Genomic DNA, 12,889 nt, shown 5'->3' with positions numbered 1-12,889 from the left:
GGGGAAGGCTCTTTAGTTCCATCCTAAAATCTAAAAGGAAGAAGCTGGAGCTCTTCTCATGTCAGCCTGCTTGATTTACTGTCAGATAAAGTGCAGCAGAGCAGCAAGCTAAAGCAGGCTGAAAAAACAAGTAATTAAGACAAAAAGCAGACCTTCGAGGACCAAGCTTTAAACGGTGTTAAACTCACAAAGCACACATATGCAGGACTAGATTATATGTGTGTGTGTGTGTGTGTGTGTGTGTGTGTGTGTGTGTGTGTGTGTGTGTGTGTGTGTGTGTGTGTGTGTGTGCTAAACTGCCAAAGGGATTATCCTTCATCTGTCTCCCTCTCTAAAGACCATATGTTTTCTACATGAAGCCCCCAGCTCCACTGAGCGGTGCAGGCACACATTTCCTGGTAGAACAGACCACACAGTACTTACATAGTAATGAATCAAAGCCTACTGTATGTTTTCTTGTCTTATTAGCTCACATTCACACACACACAGGCACACCGCCTTTGGGATTTGTGCATCACAGATTTTGGCCCATGTCAAAATACCAGCTTTATATAGCATGTCAGCAAACCAATGACCCATATTACACATGGCCTGTAACCACACACACACACACACACACACACACACACATGTAGATTTACAGTATCCCTTCCCTGTAGTCTGTTATTTTATTTTAACAAATGGATAATTACCATTCTAAGACCAGACGTGTAGACACAGGCAGAGTATTATTTGCTGGATTTCTAATTGTTTTACTTCAGCTGCCTATCAAGCATCGTGGGATATGACACTACCATTTGTGTCACACGTATTTGTATTACCAGATTATGTCTAAATCCTCAGTTTGAATCCATAGCCACATTTGGATCCAGTTACAGGACCGAGAGCTTAAACAATACAGTGGAGCTTTATTGATTCATTTACAGTCATAAAAAACAGCACAGTAAAAGAGAATGTACACACAACACAAATGGAACCTAACGTAAGGAGAAAATAGGCATAGCGATAATACTAGCACAGTAATCCCCCAAAAGTACATTTTCGAATCATACAGCACACTCACCGCATATTGATTTGATAAGTTGCTTTCATAAGAAGCATGTGCCTGGGGCAACACACACCAGCTACAGCGTTTGCACGTGTGAGATGTAAACCTGCTCTCGCTGTTGCACAGACAGCAGCTCAGGTGGCAGCGACGCATTCGTGCTGATTGACAGCAGAGGTTGGCTGTGGTGGTGCATGCTAAAGTGGTAATCATTCAATTAACTGGAAATCAATGGCAGCCATATGGGTGGTGTGTTTCAAGATTGCTCTGTCAGTCACACCGCTACACTCGTGCACACACGCACACGTTTCTATCTTTGTGAGTACCCTCGCTGACACCTCATATGGAAAAGATATATATAAATCGTATAAAGTTTGTATCTGTCTTGTGTGAAACTTGTATGAAAAGCATACAAGAGTGAAAACAGATATAAGTAAACTTGTATGTTTTGGATACTTACTAAAACAATATATGAAAGTGGCCACTTTCATGAGTAAATCATATAAGCCTTATATGATTCACTATATGAAGTAGGCCACATCTGATGCAAGTCTTTTATAAGTTTTTTCTATTTCTTTTCCATATAGGACATGTCCTCACTTTCAAAGCTGCTGTACAGTACAACAACAACACATGCATCCACGTTTTCATATTTACTTGCTGCGTCCTCTAAGACCCTCATATTTCCATAATGTCATGTGAAAAATAGCTCACAGCTTTCATTCTTTTTCTTTCTTTTGTGTCATTTCCCATTTCTTGGTGTTTTGTCTGTCGTTTGCTTTTGTCTGGTACAGTAGGACTGTGAATATTAGGCTTCTAAACAGTTATACGATTAAAAAATACATGGGGGTGAAATATTGATCATTTTGCAACTTCCCCTAAATGTTGAATATTCCCTCACATATACAAACAACACACATGTCCTACTTTCAGTGAACTAGCAGCCTCCTTAATAGCTTCATTTGAACTCTTCTATTGCTGCATCCCATCAACCAGCCAGTCACTAACATCCATCTCTGCTGTCACAAAGCAAATTAACATGGAAATTGGTGTGTTGTATTGTGGAAGATGGGAATGTGGCTTTTAACGACGCCATCCCCTTTCTTTTAATCCTTCCTCTTTCGGTCGGTGGTTCTGTGCTCTCGGGCAGCCGGCCCCTCTTCCTTCAGGCTCAGTGGGCGTTACAGCGCTGACACTTACCTAATGAATGAGTGAGGTGATTTATAGTAGAGGAGGAGAGAAAGAAGGGAAGGATGGGAGGATAGAGGGGAGTCTGGGGGTGTGGTAGAAGGTCAGTACATACTAGAAGGTCAGTAGCGTAAATCTTCTTCTTATCTGCGGCTGTCCTTTGCTCTCTGTTGTTTCTACAAGCTTGCTTGTGTAAGAACTAATGAAAGCTAACAAACTGCAAACAAAAGCATCCTGTGTGCTTGGAGGACAAATTTAGACAACCAAGTTTATAACTGAGGCAGCAAGTTTCCAATCATTTAAAAAATCCACTGTGTATGTGTATGTGTGTATACACTGTACTTTAGCAGGAACCACCATATAGATACTTTGATATACTTATTACTCATTTTGGAATTTATTCAGGTATTTATATGGGCATGAATCTGCCTCATAGAGTTAGCGGTGGATCAGGTGACGTTGAATCCTCCCTTAGTTATGCTGCAATCGGTGTAGGTTGCTGGGGAATTCCCATGATGCATTGAGTATTTCTCCTTCAGTCACCTTTCTCACTCACTATGTGTTGATCACCCCAACGGCAGATGGCCCCGCCCCTCCCTGAGCCTGGTTCTCCCAGAGGTTTCTTCCTGTTAAAAGGGAGTTTTTCCTTCCCACTGTTGCCAAAGTGCTGCTCATATGGGGTCATATGATTGTTGGGTTTTTCTCTGTATGTATTATTGTAGGGTCTTCCTTACAACATAAAGCACCTTGAGGTGACTGTTGTTGTGGTTTGGCGCTGTATAAATAAAAATTGAATTGAATTTTAATTTCATCAAGACTGCATGTATAAACTCATTCATTATGATACCACAAAATATCAAAAGTTTCAAGTTTTCACTTCTGTTAGCTCTGCCATGGCATGACCCAGCATGAACACATCTATGTTGCTGATGGTATTCAGCTAGCCATGAAAATGCTGTGTTTGATTAGAAGTCTCTACTTTTTTCTTTCTTTAGCACATCATTCTCAAACTAAACTAAAAAGTATATTCCAAAGATCCAGAAATAAAACATTACTCATTATTTTTGGAGTAATGCATCCTATTCATACTGCCGTTCATGGTTTATCAAGTATATTGTCTATGACCTTTGTTCACTTTCCTCAGTCTATACTTTTCACTGTCAACTTCCAACCTGATACTGCCCCATTCTGCCGGGGTCCTGGGTTTTTGGTTTGTGGACTTTGGATTCATTTATGTTATTATATAGATGTTCTATTTGATCTCAGCTATATACGTTTATACTTGTTGATCATGCCCCTTTATATCTTAGTTCACTGTTTCATTTGCTGTATTCTGCTAAGTCTCGTGTTATTTTCTTAGCCTTTTACTTGTGCCTTTCTGTGTCAAGGTTGTGTATCACTCTGTCATCTCTGTTTATCTACCAGAGCTATTATAGTTTTATATTTTATTTTTGAAAAACAAATTATTTCATTTTGATTTTTTGGTTTCAGTTTAGTTTCAGTTAGTCTCCAGAGTGGATTTTCCATAATGACTGGTGGATGGGGGGCATGACAAAGGATACACTGTGCAGGAGAGCCAGAGATGAATAATAATTAATGATAATGATTAAATGCATAGTGTGAATAAACACATAATAATTGGAAAAGAAAGTGCATCATGGGAAGCCCCCAGCGGCCTATTGCCTATGTCACGGTACTGGGCCATGAGGCCCAGGGTTTAAGTTCTAATGCATATTTTTGTATCCACATGTGTAGTTTAACGCATCTAGTTGTTTTCTAGTTTGCAGTTTAGTCCTTGGTTTCTTAGTCCCTTTTGTCATCCCTCCCTGGTCCGTGTGTCTACCTGTCATGTTTCATGTCTCTGGTTAGGTTAAGTTCATGTTCTATCTCCATGTCTATGTCTCTGTGTTTCCTGTTTTATTTTGAAAGAGTATGGTGTTCTTTGTTCATTGTAGTTAGTGTTACTCTCCCCTGTATTGTCATTATGTTTCCTTCTAGTCAGCTGTGTTCTCATGTGTCTCCACTTCCCCTGATCACCTCATGTGTGTATTTAAGTCCTCAGTCTTCCTTTGTTCGTTGCCACGTTGTCTGTTCAACTTCCCCCATGTTACGCCAGGTTTCAGGACTCTGTGCTGCTCATGTCCATGTTACTTACGTATATACGTTTCATAGTTCCTTGTTGTTCCAGCACAGTCCTGTTCACAGTTGCCTCCGTCATGTGCATCATTGTCACCCTGTCTTAGCCTTCCCTGCTGTCTGAGTTAAGTGTCAGTTCTTAGTTTTCCCAGTTCAGCTTCTAGTTTAGTTTTGCCTCAGTGCTTTCTGTTGTTTGCCACGTTAATCAGCCCAAATAAAGGCTCGCTTTTCATTTCAAGTTCGGTAATGTCTCCTCGTCTGTGTCTGCACCTGGAACCTCACACTCCCACACTCGGCACCACCCACCGCAGACCGTGACAGCCTATAATCAAAAAGGAAAGTTTTAAACCTAATCTTAAAAGCAGAGAGGGTGTCCGTCTCCTGGATGTAAACTGGGAGCTGGTTCCACAGAAGAGGGACCTGAAAGCTGAAGGCCTCCCATTCTACTTTTACATACCCTGAGAAGCACAAGTCTGAGAGTGAAGTGCTCTCAGATGTGGTTGGTGACCTGATACACATGACTACTGAAGACTACTGTGAGTAGAAGGATTTAAATATTACTGAGAGTGTCTGTTTTCATTCCCCATGTGTTTCCCTGTGCTTTAGATTCATTTACGATTCTCTTTTGGACTTTGTCGTTTATGCTTCTTTTTGGAATTCATTTGGAACTCAACAGCAGCTCGCTTTTTTTCTTTTTTTTTTTTTCTTTTTTTTAGAATTTCTCATACACCCGGTCTCACCGGACCTGATGCATTTCATCTGTAGTCGTTCTGTAAAGCTGCTCTGCTGCAAAATCAGGTCTAAATCTGATTTATGCAAGTCCTTCAGCACAATCAAAAACAGAAGCTTTAGCAGTCTATATTTTGGTGAATCAAATCTGTTTTTATGTAACTGAGACCATCATGAAATAAAGCCTGTTGAGAATCCCATCTTAATAAGCATGGAAAAATCAATTTAGCACCTAGAATATGTTCCCCTAAGGCTGTGTGCATTGCTCACAAGAATACACTGTAACTGTGTGTGGGTTATTGTAGTTTTTGCCAGTCAAACACCAACACATTCATCAAGTTTAAGCTCATCCTGCATCTATCAGAAGATTTCTTAATGTATTCACTTGGTTTCCACCTCCAGCATCTTTATCTGTGGAAGTCAACAAAGCTATGCTGCAGCATCTTATCGTGCTCCATTCAGGTAAGAGCTCTGAAAGAGGAAGTATACCCCTGGCTGTTCATGTGTGCCTGAGCCTGCAAGCCATGATGCCAAGACACAGCGAGCATCTGTAGAGCAGTGGAGGGTAATGCATGCCTTGTCTCTGGTGGACAGAGGGGAGAGTGTGTTGAACTCTCCGAGAAGTGAATTTGGCCAATTTCATGCGTGTACAGTACTCACCCAGGTGCAACGCACTGTGAAGCTGGAGAAAGAATTAGAGAATTAGGCATTAGGAGAATAAGAAGCAAACAGAACTTCAGCAATAAGCAAGAGCTTTTGTTTATTTATTCATGTAGTTCTAGCTGGAAGTGGTGGATGGGGAGTTAAAGACTGCATGCTTAGATGATGCATCTTTTTAGAAGTTTGCACCAGAGTAAATAATTTTCAGCCTTCGTTGTATTGATTACTTTCTGTATGTCAAGAAATCTACTTGAATGTGCTGCACATCCAGGAAAATCCCATAAGAATGGTAGTGAAATACCAGAGTATGGCTGGAAAACTAAGAAAATTACCTTTCCTATCTTTAGAAGGTCTTTTCAAGAATTCACACCATCAGACATGCCCCATCAGTATGACTTTTTAGCAGCCCCTGAAAGAAGTCCATTGTGGCCTTATTTTCTTTTTCTTTTTTTTTCTTTTTTTGCTGCAGTTGTCCCCTCAAAATCAGCTCCAACCCGTGTCTTATGGTATCAGACACCAACATTAGCAGCAGATATCAGGAAGTCTCAGAAGGTGTAAGAGTGATCTTCCATGGATGGCACTTGTATTTCGTGCACATCCCCAAGAGTAGAAATGAGATGTGGGGAAACAGGAAACATTGTCCCAAATTGTTTGTCATGTGAGCAGCATGGACACAGAGCTTCACCCTAACAGGGGTCAGTTTTTTGCTTTTATGGTAAATGGACTGGTTCTTATACACTTATGGTCAAAAGTTTTAGAACACTCCAATGTTTTATTGAAAATTATGCAGTTTAATGTCACATTGCGCTCTGAACTGAACTTACAAATAAGCAACTGGAGTGAAACCAGAAATCAGTGAATCAATTTTTAGACCAAAATGTTTTCTAAACTTTTGACTCATCAAAGTAGCCACCTTTGGTAGATATAACAGCTGAACACACCCGTGGCATTCTTTCAACAATAGAAATCAAATATTCTTCAGAAAGTTCTTCCCATATCTGTTTCAGAAGTTTCCATAAATGTGGCGCTTGTAGGTTACTTTGCTTTCACTCCTCTGTCCAGTTCATCCCAAACCAGCTTGATGGGGTTTAAGTTTGGAGACGGTCTTGGGCACCCCATGTTTTCAAGCTTACCATCTTGTTCTTTTTTCCTGAGGTAGTTCTGGCATAGCTTAGACTTATGTTTTTTGGGTCATTATCTTGCTGTAGGATGAACCCCTGACCAACTACATGAGGGTATTGTGTGGCGCTGCAGAATGCTGTGGTAGCGGTTTTGGTTCAGCGTGCCTCTCACTCTGTAGAAGTCACCAACCCGAATCCAGCAAAACAGCCCTAAACAATCACACTTCCTCCTCCATGTTTGACAGTTGATGCCACCCACTGAGGAGCCATCATTTTGCCTTCTTGATGGCGTACAAAGATCTTGAATGATGAACCGAAGATTTCAAATTTTGATTAATCCGTCCATAATACCTTCTTCCTGTCTTCAGTAGTCCAATGGCCGTGTTTCATGGCCCAGGCAAGCTTCTTTGTCTTATTCTGACGTCATAGCATTGTCCTGTCAAACCTGGAGCTCAAAGTCTTCTCTTCACAGTTGAAACTGAGATTTGCTTACTATGACCACTATTAAGCTGTGCTTTAAGCTGTTGTGAGCCGCCTATCACGCAAGCTGTTAACTCTCAGAAATGTCCTCTGATTCACCTGTGGCTTTGAGTCTGCCAGACCTCTTCCTTTCGTCAAAGTTTGGCCCAGTTTCTGAGTGAAGGAAACTGCACTCACTGACATCTTGACTTTCTTTGCAATTTCTCTGTTGGAAAGACCTACATTTTTAAGTGTTATGATGGTCTGTCCCTCTTCCATTTTTATTTTTATTTGCCTTTATCTCACCATTTTTGTCACACTACTTTCTGCAGTACAATACTGTTCAACTGATACTTCAGTTCTAAGGTCAAATGGTGTCGAGTCCCAGATTTAAACCTAGTGGGAGTATCCCACCTAGTGGGACCATTTACCTTAGAACTGAAGAAGCTTCTCGGATGAGAGGTGAAACGTCTTCAAGCAACTTAAAGAAGTCCAGACGCTTTTCTTTGCAAGCTCCGTTGTCAGTTTTGAGTAAACTTACCTTTTTTTTAAAAAAAAGTCTCTGGCGGTTTACCACTTACCCTTTTACAATTTTAAGCTGACTTGAACAACTTGAATTGCAATAAATTGAATTGCCTGTTTACATTCTGAGTCCATGATGATTCATAATTTAGCAGCCTATCCTGTTGTGCAAATACGATCACCTTAAAAAGTAAACTAAAAAACATGACAGTTCCCACAACACATATACTTACACTTCAAAATCTGTAGTCCATAAACCAACGGATAACATACATCCTATATACAGTTATGGGCAGGAGTTAGACTAACCAGGCATTTCATTAGGTACACTTGGCTAGTATCAGTTTGGATCCGTTTGCTTTCACAGCTGCGTTCAATATCCAAGACTCAACAAGGTGCTTCAAACCTTCCTCAGAGGTTTCATCATAATATGTTCATGATAACATTAGAACACATACTGCAGATTCATCATGATTTGAGTTGATGTGAACCTCCCATTCATTAACATCCCAGTAGTGCTAAATTGGATGGAAATCTAGTGACTGTGAAGCCCATTTGAGTAGTGAACTCATTATCACATTAAAGAAACCAGAAAATTGTGACTTTGGTACAGTGGTCGTAAAGGAAAGGCAACGTCAGCACCAGCACACAGGTATGTTGTGGCATTCAAATGAGGCTCAACTGGTACTAACAAGCCCAAAGTATAAACCTGATATTAAGGCCAGAAAAAAGATTTGCACAAGGATTGTTGTTACAGTGAGTGTCACAAGCTATTGTTATACGTTCATTCAGACCTGAGATTACAGGTTATGATGCAATGTAGTGATGTGGAAATACATAATATTTAAAAATGTTCTTTTAAAAGGTTTTTATCCACAGAGTTGAATGTTGTTGAACTGAGTGGGAGGATTTAATTTGATTTACGTAAAAAATATAGAGCTCTTATAATCCCTGTGAAAAGTTATGCCAGTTTGCATAAAATTGTTTTTCTACTAAATAACTGATTAGTGTTTGAGGTTAGTTATTCCGATGTAGATCAGTTATGAAGCACGGTCATTAAATAAGTAATAGTGAAAACCTTTCAGAAACTGACTCGGTGTGCGACAGAACTTACCTTCACCTAAGGTAACTTTGTCATTCACTGCAACACAACACAAAAAATCCAACACACATGCATGCACACACACACACACACACACGCCGCTAAATGCAGACAAAAAGTCTTAATACCCTTGATATAGAGTTTTTAAAAAGCCACCACTGAGGCAACTAATGGCAACTGTGGCACAGTTAAAAAACAAACAAATGCATGCACTGTCTTATGCTTTCTGAAAAAAGAATGAGTACAGGCAGAGGTCATCAAATGTGTTTTACTGTACATTTACAAAACAACAAGAGTACAAAAAAGTCAGTCCACAGACATTTTTTGTTTGTTTGTTTGTTTGTTTGTTTTGGAGGGAGTATATTGACATTTCATCTGACAAATGCAGCAAACAGCCTCTCAGACAGACAAGAGGGGAAGCAGAGGGATTACAATCAAACTTTCATAAAGTCTGTCTGTCAGTCTGTCTGCAGAGTGGAACACTTTGCAGCAGAGAAACCAGAGGAAACATAGAAAAATATGACATTCGTAGCGGACAACATGGCAGCAGGGATCCTGGTGGGGAAGCGCTGGGGGGCGGAGACGTCCATCTGGGAGCGAGACCCAGCTCGTTTTGGTTTTTCTGACCCCCCCCACCCCTCATTCTCGACCAGAAAACACACTTTGTGCTTCATATTTTCTGTTGTTTTGCCATCACAACAAGAGTGCAACAGTAGTTAATGCTTTTCCAAAAAGTATACATTTTGAGAAAAAAAGTTGGCACATTCAAGAAGACTTTTTTTTTTTGTTTGTTTGTTTGTTTTTTTAAATATCAGACGTTTGTGGTTTTTTAATCCTCATAAATACAATATACATCTTTTACCCCTGTATCCAGAGCTCACAAAATACAGACACAGGTATTTACAAACCAAAGGTGAGGAGTGATCTGAGTGGCTCATAAATATTCGGAGCAATACCAAAAGCAGAATGTAAAGTCTGTTTACAGCAATAACATAGGTTTGACTCTAGGTTCCTGAAACCCTAAGCTCCATGTCTTGTTCAGCTTATTGTCTCCACAGTGGTTAGATGGGCGGGGAGCAGGAGGGTGATCAAATCATCAAAGGTACACTGATAGAATTTCTTTATCTTAATTCCTGAAAGAGAGAAATATAACATCAGTAGCTTAAACAATCAGTCTCACAGAACGAGTTATCAGGACACCGTAGTACACAACTTATTCTAGCAGCAACTTGGTATCAGGGGCCAATTTAATCCATCCATGGAGATTGAATCAGTTTTTATCGAGACTGTTTAGCTGTCAGGGTGAAGAACTTCAGACAATTTCCTCTCGATCTGAGCCACATTCCTGCAGTAATCATCTATCTTGTAAATTTTGGGTCAGCACCACTTAACAGGAAGTTAAGTGACTTGTTGACATTTCCACGATGTACCGGAGGATGCTGAAAACAGCTTCAAGCTAAAATCTGTTTCTGGAAGCTCTGCAGTAACACAAAACACATGCAAGTGTTGCAAATAATATGATGCAATGTTTAATACTCATCTTTTAATGTGAAAATTAAGCTTTCAGCTCCATGCTGATCACAGTGAAGTTGCTACTACAAACAGGAATTCCTCTCCAAGTGGATCTAAAATGCATTTCCTTATTTTTTTAATCGCATCTACAGTATACTGCTACAGTTATGGATGTAAACCAAAAGCATGCGGGGCAGCCAATCAGAAGAAAATTAGCTCAAAGGGCAGAGGGAGGCAAAACAGCTTGTCTGAGGCAGTCTTTTATGCATGTAGTGCATTTTACTGACTGTCAATCAATTTATTTATAAGCACATTTAAAAACAGCACAGATTGACCAAAGTGCTGTACAAACAATCATGTGAACTATGCTTGAGCAGACTAGGTTCCCCATATTAAACACATATTAAAGCACTGCCAGTTGTTCCAGTTTCTGAAGATCGTGTCATGCACTGCATTTTGATTGTCATTATTCTGCATTCAGTCCAGAAAGATTGTTTCAAAAGAATCAAAAGTGATGCTACTTACTCTAATTACTCTAATTAACTTCATACAAAGGTCAGGATGGATGGATTTCACAAAACATGCTATGAAATTAAAAGGAGATATAAAAAGTATGAAAAAAACTTCAGTGTCTCAAACGTTCATACACACCTCTCTAATACCACTGTTACAGTGGCCTATTTAGTTCCTAGCCTCGGAGCATTTTTTAACAGGCTTGACGACATCTGCTGCCCTTCCGTCGCCCATCCTAGACTGGCCGTCTGCATCAAAGGCCACATGATAAGCAGGCAATAACACCACATGAGGAAGAGGTAACCTAATCCAGGCTTCCTGTAACTTTATTGCAAAGGAGGATTGTGCTTTCATGTGCCTGGGAAGGTGTGAAAAAGGTCAGCGTGGGTCAGTTAGGAGCATGTGGAGCAGGGGTGAGGTGTTCTTTAGTTCTCCACCGAGGGGGTGGAGGGGAATATAAGGAACCTTTGTGTGTGTGGCAAGAGAAAAGAGTGATTGTGCATGTGTGTCACTTTTACAAGTTGCTTTGCAACACTCATGTCTGATGTGCACTGAGAAGTGACCCGTGACAGAGCCATCCTTTCTCTGTTTCCTCACACATGCAGCTTTATAGTGATGCCTCGGGTTACAGCTGTAAGCTTAACAGCTACAGCATTAAAGGAATGGATCAAAGCTGCTGCACTAACCATGTCTCATAAACCACTGCGTATGTAGGTTAACACTGAATTTTGAAAGTAACCAGAGTCAAAGTTGTGGCTGAAAGCTATTTTATCCATTTAATTACATAGAAGAAAATATTTGTCCTGATCCTTTTCAGCATTGTGCCTGCATGAAATTAATTAACACAACCTTTTCAGTTTTTTCCGTGCAGTTAACCAATCCAAAACACAGATTACAAACTGAATTTACATACAATTTGAATTTAACTTTAAAGAGCTCCCATCACTTTGGATTAAGCTCCTGTTGGGTTACCCAGCTTGCTGCCTACCTACAGTAATGTCAAACTTTGTAAGCACAAATTCCCTTCAGAGCCTTCCATTCAGCTGGCACAGCGTGCTCCACCATAAAAGACACTAGCACGTCGCAAGGGAGCCTGCAGGGAGTGCATTTAAAAGAGTGCTCCCACAGTTAAGTGTGCCCTCAGAAGTGTACTCCAGAGAGAGCAGTGGTTGTGTAGGCTTAACATTGTTTCTTACTGTAAAGGTTTTGAAGCAAATGGTAGTGGCAGATCTGTATGAATGGGCCTGAGAGCATTACGGTGTGAGTGTGTGTGGGGGGGAGTGTAGAAGCCCTCTCTGAAGTGCCTTCACATATTAGTAATGATATGTAGATTAAACTGAATCCCATGAAGAGGCTTTGTTCTCATATTCATGAATATATAAAAGAATCAATTATTAAAACCATTAGAGGTGCACAAAACTCTATAACTGTTTTTTTTTGCAGAATTTTACCTCATTGTGTTTCCTGGCTGAGTTGAGCCCCCGGGAGCCTGTGGAGCCTCTCGATGAGGAACTTCCTGTAGTTGAACAGTTACTAGACATCTGACCTCTGGAGAGGTAACCGGCCTTGCTGCTGTACAGGATCATCTCCTCATCTGGAGAGACAGATGCAAATGGGAAAATAAAGGTGCATTTGGACATTTTGCAGCTGATCTGGACAACACTTTTTCAGATGTAGGCTACGTCTACACTAATCCGGATAAATTTGAAAACTGCGTTTTCGTCTAAGAACGCTCCACGTCCACACTATCGTTTCCAAACAGTTGTTCATCCACACTGAAACGCTTATGGTCCTCTATTGCGCATACGTGAAACGTAAGATGATTTGACCTGCGGTATTTCTGTCTGCTGTTTATTTACTTTCCGGCTCTTTAAAACGCCGTGGCAAAATGTCGAGGAAAAG

At 40.4% G+C, this 12,889-nt stretch overlaps 1 protein-coding gene across 3 annotated transcripts in view; it reads right to left on the bottom strand.

Moving 5' to 3' along the window:
• Positions 1-9,216: 9,216 nt before the first annotated feature.
• The window catches only part of robo3 (roundabout, axon guidance receptor, homolog 3 (Drosophila)), a 95,801-nt gene continuing 92,128 nt past the window's right edge, over positions 9,217-12,889 (bottom strand). For 2 of the 3 annotated variants that reach the window (XM_085469558.1, XM_085469559.1), the window contains exons 26-27: positions 12,439-12,581; positions 9,217-11,235 (exon numbers count right to left, since the gene is read on the bottom strand). In XM_085469558.1, the coding sequence (XP_085325684.1) occupies positions 11,152-11,235; positions 12,439-12,581 (227 nt within the window). In that variant the 3' untranslated portion in view covers positions 9,217-11,151. The remainder of the gene's footprint in view (positions 11,236-12,438; positions 12,582-12,889) is intronic. The other variant, XM_085469560.1, reaches the window with a different exon arrangement.

Source organism: Copadichromis virginalis, linkage group LG10, assembly GCF_057382275.1.
Source record: "Copadichromis virginalis isolate Kocher_CV1m ecotype Utaka linkage group LG10, C_Virginalis_male_GT1.1, whole genome shotgun sequence".
NCBI classification, from domain to species: domain Eukaryota; kingdom Metazoa; phylum Chordata; class Actinopteri; order Cichliformes; family Cichlidae; genus Copadichromis; species Copadichromis virginalis.
The sequence above is the reverse complement of the archived record's forward strand: the minus strand, read 5'-3'. Positions and strand labels throughout refer to the sequence as shown.